This window comes from Chiloscyllium plagiosum, chromosome 17 (genome assembly GCF_004010195.1).
Source record: "Chiloscyllium plagiosum isolate BGI_BamShark_2017 chromosome 17, ASM401019v2, whole genome shotgun sequence".
NCBI lineage: Eukaryota > Metazoa > Chordata > Chondrichthyes > Orectolobiformes > Hemiscylliidae > Chiloscyllium > Chiloscyllium plagiosum.
In genome coordinates this window covers 3,876,042-3,899,941 of record NC_057726.1, presented here as the reverse complement: position 1 = coordinate 3,899,941, position 23,900 = coordinate 3,876,042, and the positions used below count along the sequence as shown (strand labels likewise).

Sequence of the window (23,900 nt, the reverse complement as noted above, 5' to 3'; positions counted from 1 at the left end):
CAACATGACCTCCCAACTCCTGTACTCAATACTCTGACCAATAAAGGAAAGCATACCCAACGCCTTTTTCTACCTGCGACTCTCCTGTCTACCTGTGACTGTGCTTTCAAGGAGCTTTGAACCTGCACTCCAAGGTCTCTTTGTTCAACAACACTCCCTCGGACCTTACCATTAAGTCCTGCTCTCATTTGTATTTCCAAAATGCAGCAACTCGCTGCATTTATCTAAACTAAATTCCATCTGCCACTCCTCAGCCCATTAGCCCATTTGATCAAGATCCTGTTGAGGTAACCTTCTTCGCTGTCCATTACACCTCCAGTTTTGGTGTCATCTGCAAACTTACTAACTATACCTCCTATGTTCACACCCAAATCATTTATGTAAATGATGAAAAGTAGGGGACCCAGCACTGATCCTTGCGGTACTCCAATGGTCACAGGCCTCCAGTTTGAAAAACAACACTCTACCACCACTCTCTGTCTTCTATCTTTGAGCCAGTTCTATATCCAAATGGCTAGTTCTCCTTGTATTCCATGAGATCTGACCTTGCTAACCAGTCTCCCATGGGGAACCTTGTTGAATGGCTTACTGAAGTCCATGTAGATCACACCTACCACTCAGCCCTCATCAATCTTCTTTGTTACTTCTTCAAAAAGCTCAATCAGGTTTGTGAGACATGATTTCCCACGCACAAAGCCATGTTGACTATCCCTAATCAGTCCTTGCCTTTCCAAATACATGTACATCCTATCCCTCAGGATTCCCTCCAACAACTTACCCACCGGTCTATAGTTCCCTGTGTTTTCTTTACCATCTTTCTTCAATAGTGGCATCACATTAGCCAACCTCCAGTCTAATGGCACCTCACCTCTGGCTATCTATGATACAAATATCGATTACAAATGATGCAAATACCACTCTGATGGAGTGGTATCTAAGGACAAGGGGGACTCTATCTTTATTGCATTTGTAGGGGGGGGGTTCACAGCAGTAGAACAGGGAATGGAGGTGATGCAGTGGAGGACTGTCTGCATGACAGAGGGAGGAAAAACCGTTGTTTGAAAGAGATGCTTGGGAGTGAAATGATTCCTTGAGCAGATGTGGTGGAGGTGGAGGAATTGGGTGAACAGGATGGATACTGGCAAGATACTGGGTGGGAGGCCCTCCCCACTCCCTTTCTGACATGACCATCCTCGGCCTGCTCCATTGCCACAACTCGAAAGAGACGCTTGGGAGTGAAATGATTTCTTGAGCAGATGTGGTGGATGTGGAGGAATTGGGTGAACAGGATGGATACTGGCAAGATACTGGGTGGGAGGCCCTCCCCACTCCCTTTCTGACATGACCATCCTCGGCCTGCTCCATTGCCACAACGAACCAAACCACAAATTGGAGGAGCAACACCTCATCTTCCGCCTGGGCAGCCTACAGCCAGGAGGATTGAACATTGAGTTCTCCAATTTCAAATAATCTCCCTTCCCAAACCCTGACACCCTTCCCAGCCCCTCCCCCCTCCCTTCCACCAACTGGATTCATTCCTCCCATTGTCAGGAAGAATAAATGGAAGCATATTTTTTAAATGATGAGAGATTATAGAGCTCTGGGTTGCACTGGAATTTGGGTGTGCTTGTGCATGAATTGCAAAGGGCTAGCATGCAGGAACAGCAAGTAATCAGGAATGCTCATAGAATGTTATCATTTACCATGAGGGGGAGCTGAATACAAGGGTTAGGGAGGCTATACTTCAATTATGCAGGGCGCTGGTGAGACCAGATCAGGAGTATTGTGTACAATATTGCCGGAAGAAGAAAGACATCATTTAAAAAATATGCTTCCATGGACAGGTTCACATTTTCACATATTGTAGTCCATTTGACACATCTTTGACCACTTCTCTAGCCTGTCTATATCTTTCTGCACGCTCTTTTCACATCTTATTTTCCTACCTACCTTAGTGTCATTGGTAAATGTAGCAATCCTCCCTTCCATCCCTTCATCTAACTCATTAATAAAAATGTAAGCAGTCAGGGTCTCTGCTTCCTGTTAGCCAAAGATGACAGTTCAGGCTCTGATACAGATATTTCCTTGGTTTCAGCCGCATCTGGTCCTCAGTACTTGGACATCAACTCCTTCACTCTGACCCTTCCCAATATCCAGGTCAGCAATAGCAAAGCCCAGTGACTCAACACTCTCCAAACCTCAGCTTCTGGAAGGTGCTGTCACATGACCCTACTTTCTTTCCAAAACAAACATATAGATTTTGTTCAAATGAGATTCAGCAGTAAATCTTTTTACAAATTGTGTCCCTAACATGACAAAGTAGACAAGCCAGATAGGGACAAAACCTGACACCAAGGCAGGGAGAGTGATGTAAGGACAAGTGAACAAATATTTTATTCCATTTACTCCCCCTTTATTCAATAAACTCTTGCCTTTTTTGGAATCTCGGTTATGGAAGGTCAACTAACCCAGCCTCAACAGGATATCAGGACAGAGGGAATTCCAAATTCCCACTCCCCTTTCTCTGAAGCATTACTTCCTGACGTCAGTTCCTGATCAACTCTGGCTTTACTCTTGAAGGTGCGCGGGATAGTACCTCAGTGGTTAGCACTGCTGCCTCACAGCGCCAGGGACCCGGGTTTCAATTCCAGCCTTTGTGTGACTATCTGTGTGGAGTTTGCACATTCTCCCTGTGTCTACGTGGGTTTCCTCTGGGTGCTCCGGTTTCCTAAGATGTGCAGGTTAGGTGGATTGGACATGGGAAATGCAGGGTAACAGGGGAGGGGAATGGGTCTGAGTGAGATACCCTTTGAATGCTTGGTGTGGACTTGATGGACTGAATAGCCTGCCCCCATACTGTGGGGAATCTATGATCTGTCCATTTTTAGTAACATCTCCATTCACCAGAGGAAATGGCTTCTCTTTATCTACCCAAGTGAACTCTCTGATCATATTAAAGATCCCAATTAGATCACACTATGACCACCTAAACCTAAGGGACTGTAAATCTGTTTCAGTAGGATGATGAGGTGAGGATTACTGCACATGAAGGAGACCTGAGGTTGCCCAAGATAATTATGAAAATGAGGAATTGAACAGAGTTACAAATGTTTCAGTGGAAATATAATCTGAGTTCTGGTTAGAGTTTAAAGAGTGATTATGATGATGACATGCTGTAGTGGTAATGACCCTGGGCTGGTAATCCAATTATCCCCAGGCTAAGGTTCTGGCAACATGGGATCCTTCAGGAGATGCAGGAATTTGATTCACATTTTAAAGAATAAATCTTCAATTAAAAAGGTAGCCCAATGGTGATCATGTAAACACGATTGATTGTGATAAAACGTCATCTAGTTTACTGGTGCTATAGTGGTTTACAGTGGTTTACTGGTGGTTGAAACTTTATTGCTGGAACAGCACAGCAGGTCAGGCAGCATCCAGGGAACAGGAGATTCGACGTTTCGGGCACAGGCCCTTCTTCAGGAATTCACTGGTGGTGAATTGGTGGTTTACTGGTGCTGTAGTTGGTTGTTTATGGTGGTTTACTGGTGGTGTGTTGATTTACTGGTGCTGTAGTTGTGTTTTACTGGTGGATTACTTATGATATGGTGTGGTTTACTGGTGATAAGTAATGGTTTGCTGCTGGTAGGTTGTTGTTTACTAGTTTGGTGTTGGTGGTTTACTGGTGGTTTACTGGGGTGAGTGGGGGTGGTTTACTGGTGGTTTACTGGTGGTGGGTTGTGGTTTACTGGTAGTTTACTAGTGGTGGTGTTGTGGTTTACTGGTGGTGGGTTGGTGGTTTGCTGGCAGTGTGGTGGTGCTGATGTGGGCCGGTAACCCAGGCTGATGCATTGTTGACAGGAGTTAAGACCTCAGCTCAGCAACTGGTACAATTTCAATTAATTTCTTTGAAAAATCCGAATAGAAAATGGTTCCTGTGAAGCTATCCTTGATTGTACGGTCCATTCCTGCCCCTCCAGGGAAGGAAATTGGCCGACCTTACCCTGGTTGTGCCGATATGTGACTCCAGATTCACACCAATGTGGGGTTCACTCTGAACCCAAAAAACAAAACTGTTGATGCTGGAAATGTAAAGACAGAAATTGCTGGAGAAACTCAGCAGCTCTGGCAGCATCTATGGAGAGAAAGCAGAGTTAACATTTCGGGTGCAGTGACATTTCTTCAGAACTCTCTGGTTAATACTAAACTGCCCCGTGGGCAACTAGGGTGGGGCAATAAATGCTTGTCCAACCAGTGCCACCCACACTGTGTGAACAACTTTCAAAAATAAACCAATTTAGGAAATCAGAAGCCAATTTGTGCACAGCAAGCTCCCACAAACACATGGTGATAATTATCAGGCTGTTTGAGTCTGGGTGATGTGGTTTGAGGTGAAACATTTGCACAAATCCTGGAGGGGATTCCACCCACTTCCTTGAATAGTTACCGCAGGATTGCTTTCAATCAGGAAAGTGAATGGCAATACTTTAAATATCTCACTTAAGTACTGATAGTGCAATGCTCCCTCAGTACTGACCTTCTGACAGTACGGCACTCCCTCAACACCGACTCTCCAACAGTGCGGTACTCCCTCAGTACTGACCCTCTGACAGTGAGGTACTCCCTCAGCATGGATCCTCCGACAGTGCGGCACTCCCTCAGCGCTGACCCTCCGACAGTGCGGCACTCCCTCAGCACTGACCCTCCGACAGTGCGGCACTCCCTCAGCGCTGACCCTCTGACATTATGGCACTCCCTCAGCACTGACCCTCTGACAGTGCGGCACTCCCTCAGCACTGACCCTCCGACAGTGCGGCACTCCTTCAGTACTGCACTGAAGAGCCAGCCTAGCCTCTCATACTGACATTGCTTGTGAGGGATGTTGTGATTGTAGCGAGGTCAGCCAGGTGGATCTCACAGAAAATAAATAAAAACCGAAAGGACTATGGAAACTAGAAATCAGAAACAAAAACAGAAATTGCTGGAAAAGCTCAGCAGGTCTGCCAGCATTTGCGGAGAGAAATCAGAGTTAACGTTTCAGGTTTGCACATAGAATAGAGTTCCCTGATTGGGGCTGTTAACTGGACCAATCAGGGAGCCCTGGCTGACAGATAAGAACAGGAGTGTCAGACATCCTCCTCACTCTGAGAGCTGTCTCCGAGGGAGCTGGATCAGTGTCAAGGACTTTCTATGTGTAAATAAAGGGGGAGTTGGTGATGGGATAGCAGCCTTTGGGGAGTTATTTCAAGGCTCGAATGTAGACTCAGGGCTGAGAGGGATTTTTCCGAGATGTGAAGTTAAGTGAGTACTTGGAAAAATACAAGGGAAGGAAATTGAAGCATATGTTATATATGGTGGGGTGGAGCAGCAGGAGACCATTCAGCCCCTCAAGTAAGTTCCCCCAATCAATGAGACTGTGTCTGATTTGCATCTGGAAACATTGGTTCTGGAACCAGGGAGCCTGACTGACAAAAATCTACAAACCAAAGGATGGAATTGATTAAAGCCAAACAGGATCTGCAGAGAGATCGGGACTGCGAGAGAGAGAAAGAGAGAGAGAGGCGGGGGATGTACTGGTGGAAGTGCAGTGAAGATGTTATCTTTCTCGTCATCATTTCTCTGCCATCATTTACTGAAACTGAACCCTCAGGGATATCGAACTGTGTTTAAATATAGATGCATGCTGAGGGAACGGGAGACGTTGAGTTAATTCTGGACAGCAAATTCAATAAAATGTTTCTGTTCTTAGACAGTGATGGTATAAATATTCAGTACTTTGATGAGGGAAGTATCAAGCAGTGATGGGATTTCACCTTTCGATGGTTTGTTATTGTGGAACTGAAGATAACGCTGGTTCCATTGACAGACTGTGATATTGATGTCTGATAAACATTTGGGGATTCTGCCTGACTCTTTAGCTAAGGCTACAGCCTGGACTCATTTCTCCTTCCTGCTTTACCAAATCAATGGGAAGCTAGGGAAGTGATTGCTGGGTCCCTTGCTGAGTTAGTTGTAACATCAACAGTCACAGGTGAGGTGCCGGAAGACTGGAGGTTGGCAAACGTGGTGCCACTATTTAAGAAGGGTGGTAAAGACAAGCCAGGGAACTATAGACCAGTGAGCCTGACGTCAGTGATGGGCAAGTTGTTGGAGGGAGTCTTGAGGGGCAGGACTTGTATGTATTTGATAAGACAAGGACTGATTAGGGACAGTCAACTTGGCTTTGTGCAAGGGAAATCATGTCTCACAAACTTGATTGAGTTTTTGAAGAAGTAACAAAGAGGATTGATGAGGGCAGAGCGGTAGATGTGATCTACCACTTTAGTAAGGCTTCGACAAGGTTCCCCATGGGAGACTGATTAGCAAGGTCAGATCTCACGGGGAGAACTAGCCATTTTGATACGGAACTGGCTCAAAAGGTAGAAGACAGAGGATGGTGGTGGAGGGTTGTTTTTCAGACTGGAGGCCTGTGACCAGTGGAGTGCCACAAGGATCGGTGCTGGGTCCACCACTTTTCGTCATTAACATAAATGATTTGGATGTGAGCTTAAGAGGTACAGTTAGTAAGTTTGCTGATGACACCAAAATTGGAGGTGTAGTGGATAGCAAAGAAGGTTACCTCAGATGACAACAGGAGTGGTAGATGGAGTTTAATTCAGATAAATGCGAGGTGCTGCATTTTGGAAAAGCAAATCAGTACTTATACTCTTAATGGTAAGGTCCTAGGGAGTGTTGCTGAACAAAGAGACCTTGGAGTGCAGGTTCATAGCTCCTTGATAGTGGAGTCACAGGTAGATAGGATAGTGAAGAAGGCGTTTGGTATGCTTTCCTTTATTGGTCAGAGTATTGAGCATAGGGGTTGGGAGATCATGTTTTAATAGAATCCCTACAGTGTGGAAACAGGCCCTTCGGTCCAACAAGTCCACACCAACGCTCTGAAGAGCAAATCACCCAGACCATTTACCCCTACTAATGCACCTAATCTACACATCCCTGAACACTATGGTAAATTTGCCACGGCCAATTTACCTAACCTGCACATCTTTGGACTGTGGAACAAAACTAGAGCACCCAGAGGAAGCCCACACAGATACATGGAGAATGTGCAAACTCCACACAGGCAGTTACCCAAGGCTGGAATTGAATGGAGGTTCCTGGCACTGTGAGGCAGCAGTGCTAACCACTGAGCCATCGTGCCAGCCAGGACATTGCGGCTGTACAGGACATTGGTTCGGCCACTTTTGAAATACTGCATACAATTCTGGTCTCCCTGCTATTGGAAGGTTATTATGAAACTTGAAAAGGTTCAGAAAAGATTTACAAGGATGTTGCCAGGCTTGGAGGATTTGAGCTATAGGGAGAGGCTGAACAGGCTGGGGCTGTTTTCCCTGGAGCGTTGAAGGCTGAGAGGTGACCTTAGAGAGGTTTATAAAATCGTGAGGGGCATGGATAGGATGAATAGATGAGGTCTTTTCCTTGGGGTGGGGGAGTCCAGAACTAGAGGGCATAGGTTTAGTGTGAGAGGGGAAAAATTTAAAAGGGATCTGAGGGGCAACTTTTTCTCGCAGAGGATGGTACATGTTTGGAATGAGCAGCCAGAGGAAGTGGTGGAGGCTGGTACAATTACAACATTTAAAAGACATCTGGATGGGTTTATGAGTAGGAAGGGTTTAGAGGGATATGGGCCAAGTGCTGGCAAATGGGACTAGATTAGCTTGACATGGACAAGTTGGACTGAAGGATCTGTTTCCATGCTGTGTATTTCTATGGCTCTATAGCTCAGTGTTTCTCTCTTCCTGCTCTCACTGATCCCCTCTGCTTTACACTGTCATGTTGGTTTCTAATTTCTCTCTCTGTTTCCGTCTGTCTCTCCGCTCTCTCTCTGTTAGCCAGCCCTAGGAGGTTACTGTCAAGTTGGCTCTCAGGCCTGCTCAGTTGCAAAGCAAAACAGGGAGATAAAAGCAAAATACTGCAGATGTTGGAAATCTGAAATAAAAATGGAAAGTGCTGTGAAGTGCTGTCAGCAGCTGTGAAGAGAGAACCAGAGTTAACGTTTAGTCTGATATGATTCTTCTTCAGAAATCTGTTGGACTTGAAATATGAATTCAGCTTCTGACCGAACAGATCGGGATTGATTGAAGGTTTGGGAAGCTGATTGACCAGTTGAAAAGTTTGGTATGAGCTGAAGAGGTGGCCATATTGCTAATGGTGAGGACACAGGAGAGGAGTATTTTTTAATTGAGTACCCTAAATATTGAGTATTTAAAGAGAGATTGCTGGGGTAAGGTAGCCAGCAGGTAGGAAATGGACAATGTATTCTGTAAATAAACTCATTATCAAGGAAAGTGATGCGGGATGGACAGATTTGGATCGTTTCCTCTGGCTTTTCAAAGAATAAGATGTGACTTGATTAAAAGTTAAAAGATGCTGGGAGGTCTTTACAGGGTGGATACATAAAGGATGTTTCTCCTAGAACTAGGGGTCACTGTTTAAAATCAGGGGTGCCCAGTTAAACAGAAATGAGGAGAAAGCTTTTCACTAAACTCTCATTCTGGAAATGCAGTAGAAGCAGAGTCTTTGCATATTTTCAAAGCAGAGGTAAGGAGATTCTTGCTGAGGAAGACAGTGAAAGGTTAGCAGGGGGTGGGTGGGTGTGTGCAGTACAGATAAGCCATGACCTTATTCAATTGTGGCACAGGTTCGAGGGGCTGAGTGGCCTTTTGTCTGCTCCGAACTCATATATATATATGTGTGTGTGTGTGAGAGAGAGATAGAGAGAAAGAGAGAGTGTGTGTAGAGATGTGCGTGTAGGGGTGCGTGTAGGTGTGTGTGTGTGTGTAGGGGTGTGTGTGTGTGTAGGTGTGTGTGTGTGTGTGTGTAGGGGTGTGTGTGTGTGTGTGTGTGTGTAGGGGTGTGTGTGTGTGAAAGAGAGAGAGAGACTGTGTGTGTGAGAGTGTGAGAGAGACAGAGAAAGTGTGCGTGTTGAACACTATCTGGTCTGATACTCGCAGGGTTTTACACTGTCAGGTCTATGGTCCTTCCGATGTGATGTGAAACTGAAACCTGCCTGCCCTCCCAAAACTAAATGATCCCATGGAGCTACCCCAGAAAAATCTTGCTGATATCCCACATTAATACTAGTCCCTCAACCAACATCCTGAAGGAATAAGCCAGCTTGTGTACCTGGTCATTATCATATCACATCACTATTTGTGGGATCTTGCTGTATGTAAATTGGCTGTTGCGTTTCCAATTGTACACCATTCATTTCATTTTAACAGTACCTTGACATGAAGCAATCCTCACTATTCTGAGTTTGTGAAAGATTGAAATATAAGCTTTGTTTTGGTTCATATTTTATATTTCTTGCCTCTCTCTTTCTATGTCAAAAAGTGTGGTGCTGGAAAAGCACAGCCGGCTAGGCAACGTCCAAGGAGCAGGAGAGTCGATGTTTCGAGCATAAGCTCTTCATCAGAAATCTCTTTCTGTGCCTTGTTAATTATATATTCATTTTGTATTTTTGTGCTCCCTATGGATAGACACAAACTGAAACACTGGCGGCTGGATTCAGAGGCATATATTTTATTCATTCACAGGATGTGAGCATCACTGTCTGGGCCCAGCATTTATTGCCTATCCCTAATTGCCCCTTGAGAAGGTGGGGGTGAGTCCATGTGCTGTGGGTAGACCCACAATACCCTGAGGGAGGGAATTCCAGGATTCTGACCCAGTGACAGTGAAGGAACAGTGATATATTTCTAAGTAGGCTGGGGAGTGACTTGGAGGGGAACATGCAGGGGGTAGTGTTCCCAAGTATCTGCTGCCCTTGTCTTTTCAGATGGAAGTGGTCATGGGTTTAAAAGGTGCTGTCTAAGGAGCCTTAGTGAATTTCTGCAGTACATCTTGTAGATGGTACACACTGCTGCTGCTGAGCATCAATACTGGAGGGAGTGGATGTGATGCCAATCAAATGGTCTGCTTTGTCCTGGATGGTGTTGAGCTTCTTGAGTGTTGTTGGAGCTACATCCATCCCAGCAAGTGGGGAGTATTCCATCCCACTCCTGACTTGTGCCTTGTAGATGGTGGACAGGCTTTGGGGAAGTGAGTTACTCACTGCAGGATTCCTAGCCTCAGACCTCCTCTTTTAGCCACTGTATTTATATGACCAGTTCAGTTAAGTTGCTGGTTTCAGGATGTTGAAAGTGGGCCTTTTAGTGATGATAATACCATTGAATGTCAAGGGACAATGGTCAGAGTCTCTCTTATTGGTGATGGTCATAGACTGGCATTTGTGCAGCGTGAATATTATTTGCCACTTGTCAGCCCAAGCCTGGATATTGTCCAGATCTTGTTGCATTTGGACACAGACTGCTTCAGTATCTGAGGAGTTGGGAATGGTACTGAACATTGTGCAATCATCAGTGAACATCCCCACTCCTGACCTTCTGATGGAGGGAAGGTCATTGATGAAGCAGCTGAAGATGGTTGGACCTAAGACAATACCCTGAGGAATTCCTGCAGAGATATCCTGGAGCTGAGATGACTGACGTCCAACAACGTCGACCATCTTCCTATGTGCCATTATGACTCCATCAGTCGAGAGTTTGCCGCCTGATACCCACTCATTCCAGTTTTGCCAGGGCTCGTTGACATCACACTCGGTCGAATGCAGCCTTGATGTCAATAGCTGTCACTCTCACCTCCCTTCTGGGATTCTACTCCTTAGTCCATGTTTGAACTAAGGCTGGTTCCATGAAAATAGCTACCTATAATAGGCAGCATGGTGGCACAGTGGTTAACACTGCTGCCTCACAGCGTCAGAGACCCGGGTTCAATTCCCACATCAGGCGACTGACTGTGTGGAGTTTGCACATTCTCCTAGTTTCTGCGTGGGTTTCCTGTGGGTGCTCCATTTTCCTCCCACAGTCCAAAAATGTAGTGCCTGTAGTGTTAGGTGAAGGGGGGAATGGGAGTGGGTGGGTTGCGCTTCGGCGGGTCAGTGTGGACTTGTTGGGCTGATGGGCCTGTTTCCACACTGTAAGTAATCTAATTTAAACGTGTGAAGGGATAGTTCTGGTCGAATATCTCTCTGGGATTGTCAGACTGGGCCAGTCTCACCTCCCCCAGCAAATGTCCAGCTTTATTTTGCTGTAATGCCATCGAGTCAGCAGAGAGAGGGAAGCGTGAGTGCAATACGGACTGGGTTTGGGGCTAATGACAGTGAGCTTATCCAGTCGAGAGTGTGCTGCTGGAAAAACACAGCAGGTCAGGCAGCATCCGATGGACTTTTGCCCGAAACACCAATTCTCTTGCTCCTCGGGTGCTGCCTGACCTGCTGTGCTTTTCCAGCACCACACTCTTTAACTCTGGTCTCCAGCATCTGTGGTCCTCCCTTTTTTCTAGTGTGCCAATCCAGCCCACCTCCCACTGTCACCATCAAGGAGAGTGAGAGAGTTCACCATTATCTTCACGGATGAGTTGGAAACATTGTGTTACTGATCAGTCTGGGATTGAAGAAGGATCAAGCATTTATATAGCACCTTTCACAACAAGGTCTCATTGCGCTCCACAGTCAATGATATATTTTCCTCATGTAGTTAACATTGCAAAAGGGGGAGTGTGACAACATGCATGTGTGCAGTAAGATCTCACAGGCAGCTCTGTGTCCATGGACAGATCATCTGTTTCCAGTGATAGTGGCTGAAAGATAAATATTGGAGGTGACTGGGGAGACCCCCTACCCCACCACGGGGAGTACAGTGAGTGAGAGTCACTGCAGAGTCTCAGCCAGGCTCAGAGCTGCATCCTGGGCAGATCAGAGATGAGTGAGACTACTCAGAAACATGTTCAATGATCAAGTGTGTCGAATATAATCTTAATGACAATAAAAACACACAAACATCAAACATTATAAATACTAATTATTATTAGGTAATAATCTAATGGTAGTATGAATATGTAAAATATAAAAAGTGAGAGGAGAAAGGGAAGGGACCTTCAGTGAAAGGAAATAAAGCACTTTTTGTGTAATATATTGTATCATGAGGAGGGAGGAAATGTAACTTTATCACAACAATAAATACTAGCCCAAACTTGACCAAACTGGATTGCCCACAATCCAACATGTTAAAGTAATCCCAAATTAATCAAGTTAATAAAACAACCTTTGATGCATACATGACCAAGTCTCTGACTAGCTCCACACTTGGGAAGGGGGCTCAGCCTTTGGGCAGTCACCCCTGCCCCCCCAGAGCCGTCAGTGGGTCCTGCTCCTTCTGTGGGGACTGCAGCGGTGAATTCTCAGAGTGGTCTGTCAATGAAGCCAAAACTCTATGCTATACCCCAGCCTCTCGATTCTCCCATCAGAGATTCTCAATACAAAAGGTCTGAACCAAGCATGAGTCTTATCGCTCAGACTTATCAAAATCTGCATAAAACTTCAGTTGTTGACCTGTCCACAGTGGTGTCTCTCAAATGGAAACTGTCCATCTCTCTAACTCCATTTCACTGACCATCTCCTCTTCATTATCCTGGCCGGAGCCCAAGGGTTATTGAAGTCAATTCATGAAGGGCACGTTCTCTTTTTAAACAGAAAGGGGGTGAAATTGAGAGTGAAAACATTATCCCATTAAAACAACAGCTGGATTATGATATCATTGGAACAGGGTCAAAATCCATGGCTAGAAAAAATGGTTACTGATCACATTATTGATTAAATTGATCTAAAGAAGAATCACTCCTGCTTTTAAACTTTACAAAGTAAGAACTCAGTTCAGGTCTTCTTAAAGATCTGAAGTGAAACAGAAAAAAAATACAATGGACAAGTTTGGGAAAATGAATGAATTCCTGGTATAGACCTGTAGGATCGAACTCTGTGGGGCAGAACGAGACAGGTTTGAGTTTATTGTCTAAAGGAGAGCGTCACTGACAGTGCAGCGGTCTGTTGGTAAGGGAGTGAAGGGGATGATTTTGTGTCCAGTTTTACAGAGTGGCTCACCCTCTGACTGGAAGCTGAGAATGTGAGTGTCCATGTCACAACGCGCCTGTGAGTTCTCCTGAGAGTAACTAGGCGACCACTTCATGAGTGAAAGATGAAAGGCTGCACTGTACAGGTTTTTGTTTTGGCTGAAAGTTCTCAATGGCTGGCTGATTCCTGCTCTCGTTTTAAACTCTGGTGCTTTTAGGTTCAATGGAATAATGATCGAGTGAACTACAGCCTGGAGGCCAAACCACCTTCTCCTGAAGGCCCTTTCATCATCGACCAAGAAGGCCAGATCTATTTAACTGAACCGCTGGACCGGGAACAAGGAGCAGAGGTAAACTATAGAATCATCGAATCCTAGAGCACAGAACAAGGCCATTTGATCCATTGTACCTATAGAACATAGAACAATACAGCGCAGAACAGGCCCTTCGGCCCTCGATGTTGCGCCGACCTGTGAACTATTCCCAGCTCCTCCCCCTACACTATCCCAAAATCATCCATGTGCTTATGTAAGGATTGTTTAAATCTCCCTAATGTGGCTGAGTTAACTACATTAGCAGGTAGAGCATTCCACGCCCTTACCACTCTCTGCGTAAAGAACCTGCCTCTGACATCTGTCTTAAATCTATCACCCCTCAATTTGTAGTTATGCCCCCTCATACACGCTGACGTCAGCATCCTAGGAAAAAGTCTTTTACTGTCTACCCTATCTAATCCTCTGATCATCTTGTATGTCTCTATCAAATCCCCTCTTAGCCTTCTTCTCTCCAGTGGGAACAGACCCAAGTCTCTCAGCCTTTCCTCATAAGACCTTCCCTCCAGATCAGACAACATCCTGGTAAATCTCCTCTGCACCTTTTCCAATGCTTCCACATCCTTCCCGAAATATGGGGACCTGAACTGTACACAATATTCCAAATGTGGCCGCACCAGCATTTTGTATAGTTGCAGCATGATATTGCGGCTTTGGAGCTCAATCCCTCTACCAATAAAACCTAACACACCGTGTGCCTTCTTAACAGCACTATCCACCTGGGTGGCAACTTTCAGGGATCTATGCACATGGACTCCAAGATCCCTCTGCACATCCACACGACTAAGACTCTTTCCACTGACTCAGTACTCTGCCTTCCTGTTATTCTTCCCAAAGTGCATCACCTCACATTTAGCTGCATTGAACTCCATTTGCCACCTCTCAGCCCAGTTCTGCAGTTTTTCCAAGTTCCCCTGCAACCTGTAACATTCTTCCAAACTGTCCACTACTCCACCGACTTTAGTGTCATCTGCAAATTTATTAATCCATCCACCTATGCCTGCGTCTAAGTCATTTATAAAAATGAAAACAGCAATGGTCCCAAAACAGATCCTTGTGGCACACCACTAGTGACTGGACTCTAGGCTGAATATTTTCCATCAACCACCATTCGCTGCCTTCTTTCAGAAAGCCAGTTTCTAATCCAAACTGCTAAATCACCCTCAATTCCATGCCTCTGCATTTTCTCCATCAGCCTACCATGTGGAACTTTATCAAAGGCTTTACTGAAGTCCATGTACACCATGTCAACTGCCCTACCCATATCCACATGCTTGGTCACCTTCTCAAAAAACTCAATGAGGTTTGTGAGACATGACCTGCCCTTGATGAAACCATGTTGACTATCTGCAATCAAATTGTTGCTTGCTAGATGATTATAAATCTTATCTTTTATAATTCTGTCCAAAACCTTTCCTACAACAGAAGTAAGGCTCACTGGTCCATAATTACCTGGGTCATCTCTACTGCCCTTCTTGAGCAAGGGCACAACATTTGCTCCAGTCCTCAGGTACTAAACCTGTAGACAATGACAACTCAAATATCAAAGCCAAAGACTCTGCTATCTCCTCCCTAGCTTCCCAGAGAATCCTCGGATAAATCCCATCCAGCCCAGGGGACTTGTCTACTTTCACTCCTTCTAGATTTGATAACACCTGTTCGTAACTAACCTCAATCCTTTCCGGTCTAATATCTCGTACCTCATTCTTCTCCTCTATAATATTCTCCTTTTCCTGAGTGAAAACCGATGAGAAATGTTCATTTAGCACCTCTCCGATCTCCACAGGGTCCACACTCAACTTCCCACTTCTGTCTTTGACTGGCTCTAGTCCTACCCTAGTCATCCTTTTATTCCTCACATACCTATAGAAAGCTTTAGGGTTCTCCTTTATTCTATTTGCTAAAGACTGCTTGTGTCCTCCTGTTGCGCTTCTTAACTCTCTCTTTAAATCCTTCCTCGCTGATCTGTAACTCTCCATCACCTCATCTGTACCATCTCGTCTCACCGTCACATAAGCCTCCCTCTTCTTCTTAACAAGAAATTCAATTTCTGTAGTAAACCACGGTTCCCTTACCTTATCACTTCCTCCCTGCCTGACAGGGACATACCTATCAAGGACACACAATATCTGTTCCTTAAACCAGCCCCACATTTCCATTGTCTCCATCCCCTGCTTTTTGATAACCCATACTCTGCATCCTAATTCTTGCTTAATTGCATTATAATTGCCCTTGTCCCATCAATAACTCTTGCGTCATCCCCATGGTGAATGTGAACAGGGACCCAGTGTAAGCATCACAGGCCTTGGAAACTTACGGGCAGACTGTAGGAACACCACCACCCTGTTCATTTCACTCCTACTCAGAATAATTTTGCCAAGCCTCTCTTCCACCTCCCTGGAACTCTGCGGAGGCCTTTAAAAAACCTCCAAGCAGTATGACTTTTTCTCTCTCCTGACCTCTCCTCTAACCTCAGCCCACACTACTTCAGTCGACGAGTCCTCATCAAAAATTCTCTCAGCCACCATTATACTATCTTTGACTAACAAAGCCACACCTCTCCCTCTTTTACCACCTTGCCTGTCCTTAATGAAAGATCTAAACCCTGGAATTTGCAACATCCATTCCTCACCCTGCTCTATCCATGTCTCCGAAATGGCCACAACATCCAAGTCCCAGGTACCTATCCATGCTGCAAGCTCACCTACCTTATTTTGGATACTTCTGGTGTTGAAATAGACACACTTCAAACCACTTTGCTGTCTGTGACCCTGAAATCCTGTCCCTGTCCTTCCTACTCTCACCCTCCTGTGCACTGCAACTACACCTCTGGTTCCCATCCCCCTGCTGAGCTAGTTTAAACCCACCCGAATAGCACCAGCAAATTTCCCACCCAAAATATTAGTACCCCTCCAGTTCAAGTGAAGACCGTCCTGTTTGTACAAGTCCCATCTTCCCCAGAATGAGCCCCAATTATCCAAGAACCTGAAACCCTCCCTCCAGCACCATCCTTGCAGCCACGTGTTCAGCTGATATCTCTCCCTATTCCTTGCCTCGGTATCACGTGGCACGGGTAACAAACCAGAGATGACAACTCTGTTTGTTCTAGCCCTCAGCTTCCACCCTAGCTCCCTGAAATCCTGCCTTACATCCCTATCCCTCTTTCTACCTATGTCGTTGGTACCTACATGGTCAACAACTTGAAGCTGGTCACCCTCTCCCTTCAAGATCCCAAAGATACAATCCGAGATCTCACGGACCTTGGCACCTGGGAGGCAACACACCGACCGCAAGTCTCGTTCATTCCTTTGATAGCCCTGCTCTCCAGTTCTTTCCCCACAACCCTGTCTCTAATGAATCTGTTTACACCTCCTTCTCAGGCAGCGTGTTCCAGATCACCAGAACTTACTGTCGAAATGAAAATTGCAATAGCGTTGACATCTGTGTCCTGTCCTCACTGACCCAGTTCCTGTGGAAGCAGTTTAACCTGAACTACTCAATCTAACAGGCCTAGGATTCTGGACATCACAGTTACATCTCCCCTTGACTGTCTCTGTCAAACACCCGAGATTGAGTTTTTCAGTTTGATTCCATTTTAATTCAAAGTACACATCACCAAACTCTAAACCCGTTCCCCATGTGTCTTGATGAAGTTGGCAGGGCTCCCAGTGAATGGTGATAGAACTCCTGCCTCTCGGGCCAAGAAATTTGGGCCCAGGTCCCACCTTCTCCAAACATGGATTTTAAAAATGTTTTAATTAAAATATCTACATCCAGTCAAGTATTACCTAGTTGTCCCCTCAATTGACATCTAATCATCTGTTCCCTAGTTTGATTTCTTAGGTATCTCTGCCGACTCCTACTCGATGTAAAATTCTGTGTGAGGGTGAACAATCTCACCACCTCCAGCATCTCCACATCACTGATACATTCCAGTAAATCTCCCCAACTCCCTCTCCAATTCCTTGACATCTTCTCTCAAGTTCTTATGAAACTAATCATTTTTACAAATTTCTGCATTAAATTTCAGCAGCTATGCATCTATTTCTCTGTCTACCAGTCTCTATCTCCCTGATGAAGGACTTTTGCCCGAAACGTCGATTTCGCTGCTCCTTGGATGCTTCCTGAACTGCTGTGCTCTTCCAGCACCACTAATCCAGAATCTATCTCCCTGAAGTCTGTTTCTCTCCACATTACTATGCACTGCCACATTTACAATTTGTGTCATCAGTCACCTTTTAAATGATGCTTTGTCCACCTCAGAGCAGGTAATTAATGCATCTCAAAAGGAGTAAGGATCACAACACTGGTCCCTGCAGAAACTCGATGTAGATTTCACTGCTTCCACTCTCCAAGTGAGGAACTTGTCCCTTACATCTCCTTTGAACTTTTCCCTCTCATCTTAAATGCACACCCCTAGTATTCAATATTCCAACTCTGGGAGAAGCTTGATAAGGTTATGGTTGATCTGGTTGTAATCTCAGCTCCACAATCCTGCCTTGCTCCCCCTCCCACCCCTTGCCAACACTCCCCCCGCCATTCCCACCCACCACCTCTCATAAGCCTAACTCTCTTGTTAGTTAAAGATCTGTCTCACTCAGAATAAATTTAAAGAGGAAACATTCAATACTACTGGGAAAGAAAATTCCACACTCCCACAAGAAACAAAAATTCCCCTCATCCCTGCCTTAGAATCAGGAACTCACCTTTACTCCCCTGGTTTTGATCCTCAGCTTTAGTCTCCCCCCAACGAGAGGGAAGTCCTCCACTTGACCCTGTCCCCTGACAACCTCAAATGTTTCAGTAAGAAAGGGAAGCAATGGCCTAATGGTATTATTACTAGACTATTAATCTGGGGACCTGGGTTCAAACCCCGCCATGGCAGATGGTGGAACGTGAATTAAATGAAAATTAACAGCCTATCGATGATCAACAATCAATTGTCAAGAAAAATCGTCCATCTTGTTCCCTAACATCCTTTAGGGAAGGAAACTGCCTTCCTTACCCGGTCTGGCCTATGTGTGACTCCAGACCCACAGTGATGTGGTTGACTCTTAACTTCCCTCTGGGCAATAAGGGATGGGCCGTCAATGCTGCCAAGCCAGTGACGCCCTCACCTATGAATGAAGAAAGAAAAAAAAACACCCTTCATTGTTCTAAAGCACAAAGAGCTTAAGCCCTGCTCCTGGTCTCTGTCCTGGAGTACTGTAGACAATCAAAGGGTGGTACCTCTTCAATCATGATGGAAAGGTCTTCAAATGACGGATGAGTGAGTTGGGAGTTCTGCTCTGAGAAGATGTTGGATAGTTAGAGGCCTTTCCCTTGGAACCAAGAAGGTTGGGAGGAAGTAGAGATTCCCAAGGTGTGGACAGATAGACTGAGGAAAGCCAATTATCTTGTGCAAGTGATAGCGCTCGAGGGGATACAGAGGAGGTTTCACCAGGATGTTGTCTGGGATGGAGCTAGAAGGAGAGACTAGATAGGCTTGGATTGTTTTCTTTAGAGCAGAGAAGACCATGGAGGGGGACATAACTGAGATGTAGAAGGTTATGAGGGGCATGGACAGGGTAAAGAGTGAGCAGCTGTTCCCCTTGGTCGAGGGGTCAGTTACAACTGGATATAGTTTTAGGGTAAGGGGCAGAAGTTTCAGAGAGGATTTGGGAAAATTTTCACTCAGCAGATGGTGGGCATCTGGAATGCACTGTTTGGAAAAGTAGGGGAGGCTGGAAACCTTAGAACCTTTAAAAAAAATTTGATGAGTATTTCAAATATCATAACATTCAAGGGTATGGGACAAGTGCAAGAAATTGGGGTCAGCGCACTTTTAGTGGTAGTTATGTCAGTGCAGACTCGATGGGCCGAAGGGCCTGTTCTGCACTGTATGAATCTATGAGGCTATGAGTGGATCAGTAACCAGAGCCAAGGACTTAACAGCATTGCCAACAGATCCTGAGGGGAGCTGAGGAGAAAGATCTTCACTCTGAGAGATGTTAGGATTTGGAATATTCATTCTGGAAAGCTGATGGGACTTGATTCTATAAAGAATTTTTAAATTGAGTTGGAAGGAGATGCAGAAACAAGGGAGTTATGGTCAAAAAGAGGGAATTTTGAACTTGGAATGATTGCACTTTCAAAGAGCCATCATAGGCCCAGTCGACCGAATGGCCTCTTATGGTGCTATCCAGTGTCTTGCAGCTGTCCCAGCCATCTCCTGAAGGAGGTGCATGTGATTAGAGCTACCCTGAGGATGGGAGCAATTGCACTGTGATGCCTTCCATAGTTGACCAGCTGCCAATATCCTCTGGAGCAGAGTATCTGGGTGAGGGGATTGAACCCGAGTTATTGCTGGTGGAGAAATGAAGGGAATGTGGTTATTAAGCATCTGGATTATTTCCCTGGGGAGGTTTGTAATGGTGATTGTATGCAGAGTGTAATCTAGCTGATGTTGAAAGTTTTGACCCTCTCCTTTAGTATGCACTGCTGATATCTGTAGAGAGCTCTGATGGAGAGCTTCTTGATGAGCCACTGGAGTTGAGAGTATCGGTGACGGACGACAACGACAACGCGCCCGTGTGCATCCCTGAGAGTTACCAGGCAACAGTCCGTGAGCAACAGGTTCAAGGTGATCAACCTAACATCACAGTTATCACAACAGAGAGCAGGGGAAAGAAATGAAAACAGCGAAAGCTGGAGAAACTCAGCAGGTCTGGTAGCATCTGTGGAGAGAGAGAAACAGAGTTAACCTTTCAGATGAAGAAGAGACATATCAGAGTTGAAACATTAACTTTGTTTCTCTCTCAACAGAAAAGTAACATTCACACCACACACATGCCAAACAATGACCATCACCAACAAGAGACAATTAACCACTGCCCCTTGACATTCAACAGTATTACCATCACCGAAACCCCACTGTCAACATCCTGGGGGTTATCATTGACCAGAAACTCAACCGGACTCACCACATAAACACAGTGGCTACAAGAGCAGGTCAGAGGCTGGGAACACTGCAGCAAATAACTCCCCTCCTGACTCCCCAAATCCTGTCCACCATCTACAAGGCACAAGTCAGGGGTGTGATGGAATACTCCCCACTTACCCGGATGGGGGCAGCTACAACAAACACTCCAGAAGCTTGACCCCCATCTCGGACAAAGCAGCCCCCCTTGATTGGCACCACATCCACAGGCATCCACTCCCTCCACCGACTCTCAGTAGCAACAGTGTGTACCATCTGCAAGATACTCGGCACAAATTCACCAAACATTCTCAGACAGCACCTTGTAAACTCAGGACCACTTCCATCTCGAAGGACAAGGGCAGCAGATACATGGGAACACCACCCCCTGCAAGTTCCCCTCCAAGCCAATCATCATCCTGATGTGGAAATATATCACCATTCCTTCAGTGTCACTGGGCCAGAATCCTGGAATTCCCTCCCCAAGGGCATTGTGGATCTACCTACAGCACATGGACTGCAGCGGTTCAAGAAGGCAGCTCACCCCCACCTTCTCAAGGGCAACTAGGGACGGGCAATAAATGCTGGGCCCAGGCAGCGATGCCCATGTCAAATGAGTGAATAAATAAAGATGCTGCCAAACCTGCTGCATTTCTCCAGCACTTTCTGCTTTTATAATCAGATCTATAGCATTTACAGTGTTTTACTTTTATGTAGAAAAATAGGAAAGACTTAGATTCGTGTATCACCTCAGTGATGCCTCCCCTATGTGCTTGGACATTGGGTGAGACAGCACTGGACTAGATTGCTATAGTCCACTGACTAATCCTCACAGTGTAAACCCAGCTGAGCTTAGCCTGGTATCAGGACAGTGAGGGGGAGAGTTGGGAATGTAACATCACACAGACTGTTAACCTTCCATTTCTGTTTGGAACCAGAATCTCTTCCTGTCCATCCCTCAGGGAGAAGATGACCATGGCCACTCTCTGGGTGGTTTCCCAGGGTTCCAGTGGGAATGGCTGTACCTGCTCAGGCTGACCAAGCGAGGGGACTGCAGGTGATTGAGGTTGAGAGTGTTGTTGGCTCAGCATTTCCTCTCCTTGTCTTTTAGAAACATGGAAACCTAGAAAACAGGAGCAGGAGAAGGCCACTCGGCCCTTTGAGCCTGCTCTGCCATTCAATATGATCATGGCTGATCATCCACACCCTGTGACTGCTTTCTCCTGAGTCCTTTCATTGGGAATACTGTATCCCTAAGAACTTTACCTAACGCATTCTTGAAAATATTCAATGTTTTGACCTCAACCACCTCAACCCACTCACTGGGTGAAGCCATTTCTCCTCATCTCAGTCTGAAATGGCCAAGCCCGAATTGTTAGACTGTGACCCCCTGGTTCTGGACTCCCTGATGCCCTCTAGTTCTGGACTTCCCGACCCCAGGGAAAAGCCCTTGTCTTTTTATTCTATCCATGCCCTTCATGATTTTATAAACCTCTATAAGGTCACCCCTCAGCCTCCAACACTCCAGGGAAAACAGCCCCAGCCTGTTCAGCCTCTCCCTGTAGCTCAGATCGAGTTTATTATAAGATACTGATAAAGTTCAAGCTCTAACAGTTGATTAGACTTTGTTACTGATGCTATCAGAGGATCTGTGGTCACCACTCCATGAGATCTCAAACAGCAACTTCCCCGTCAAACCAGAACATCACCTGATTAGGTGGAGCTTCATTAACCCTGTCAGAACCAGGACAGTGTTCGCTTACAGAGTTGGGATTGTTCACCTCCCCAGCTGACTGGGGGAGTTGGGGGTGTGGTGGGATGGAGGTGTTGTTTGGGGGGAGGGGGAGGAGATTTCATTGCGGATGAATATTGTGAAGGGATTTGACAGGACTAATAGGGATAACTTGATTCTGTTGGTCAGAGGGTCTATGTTAGGATGTGGAACACCATACCTGTAAGAATGAGAAACAATGGATAAATAGTTGGAGAGCTAAAACATGCAGCATGAAATAGAAAGAGCTGATTGTAGAGCTCCTTTAAAGAGAGAATACAGAGATGATGGGCTGAATGGCCAGCTTCTATCCCATCTTATTGAGTGATGCTGCAGATTGCTGACTCCTTTTCCAGGTTCACATCTGGTCACCTTGACAGCGACTGATCAGGATGATCCCAGGACTGAAAACGCCCACCTTTCCTTCCGACTCCACAGCCAGGAACCTTGGAATGATGGCAGGCTGCTGTTTACCATCAGTGCCAACGGGACCTTGACACTGGCCAGGGACATGACCGGCTACACATCAATGAAATACCAACTGGAGGTGCTGGTGGCTGACCATGCTGGTGAGGAAGCACAGGCAGTGATTGGAACTGAAATGTTTCAGACAGTGGCATTGAGTGGGCAGCATAGACAGGCCATTCAGCTTATCTGGTCTTTGCTGGGCATTATGCCCCACATGGACACTCCTCCAACCGCAATCAGGGAACAATCCTTTCCGTCTCCTTCCCCACTTCATCAAAAGCTTCACAGCCTTCGACAGTTATTGACCCCCCCTCCCCCAACAACAACTTCTCCAGCTCCTTCACATACTGTGATCAATTGGAATAATCTCCTCTGCGGCATCTCCAGGATGTGAGACCTTTCCAATGCTGTGCAGGCTTTTCCTTAAATACATTTAACATAAATACCTCACCTGAAGACATTTTTCCTTCATCCCCTTGACAATAAATCAGTAAGAAATGTCCCATTGAACAGAAAATCATAGAATGACCCTCCCAGGTCAGGGACAGCACAGGGTTAGATACAGAGTAAAACTCTCTCTACACTATCCTCATCAAACACTCCCAGGACAGGGATAGCACAGGGTTAGATACAGAGTAAAGCTCCCTCTACACTGTCCCCATCAAACACTCCTAGGACAGGGATAGCACAGGGTTAGATACAGAGTAAAGCTCTCTCTACACTATCCCCATCAAACACTCCCAGGACAGGGATAGCATGGGGTTAGATACAGAATTAAGCTCTCTCTACACTGTCCCCATCTAACACTCCCAGGACAGAGATAGCACAGGGTTAGATACAGAGTAAAGTTACCTCTTGAACGTGTGGCTGGGGAACTGGTGCAGGAAGCAAGGATTTAAATTCTTGGATCACTGGGGTATGTTTTGTGGTAAGTGTAAGTTATACAAGAGAGAAGGTTTGCACCTTAATAGGTTAGGGACCAGCATTCTGGTAGGCAGGTTTGCTACTGCAACACAGCTACGTTTAAACTAAATAGCGGGGGGGGGAGGGGACAAACTGGATGTTTAAGAAGGAAATTGAAGGGAAAGTTAGAACAAGGGAAGTCAAGAAAGACAACGGTATCAATGAGGCAGAAAACTCAGAAAGGGATCATGCTGTAAGGTTGAGTGAAATAAGGGTTGATGGGAAGGGTGAGGGCAGTAACAAATTAAAAATACTATACATGAATGCACGAAGCATTAGAAATAAGATGGATGAGCTTGAGGCTCTTTTGGAAATTGGCAGATACGATATTGTGGGGATAACTGAGACGTGGCTTCAAGTGGACAGGGCCTGGGAAATGAATATTCAAGGCTACACGTGCTATCGTAAGGACAGACTGACGGGCAGAGGGGGTGGGGTGGCC

General features: G+C 45.7%; 1 protein-coding gene across 1 annotated transcript in view; it reads left to right on the top strand.

Annotated features, from left to right (window-relative positions):
* The window catches only part of LOC122558659 (cadherin-16-like), a 38,616-nt gene that overhangs the window by 11,800 nt on the left and 2,916 nt on the right, over positions 1-23,900 (top strand). Inside the window, exons 4-6 of the mRNA XM_043707457.1 lie at positions 13,185-13,316; positions 19,770-19,920; positions 22,384-22,596. Of these exons, the coding sequence (XP_043563392.1) occupies positions 13,185-13,316; positions 19,770-19,920; positions 22,384-22,596 (496 nt within the window). The remainder of the gene's footprint in view (positions 1-13,184; positions 13,317-19,769; positions 19,921-22,383; positions 22,597-23,900) is intronic.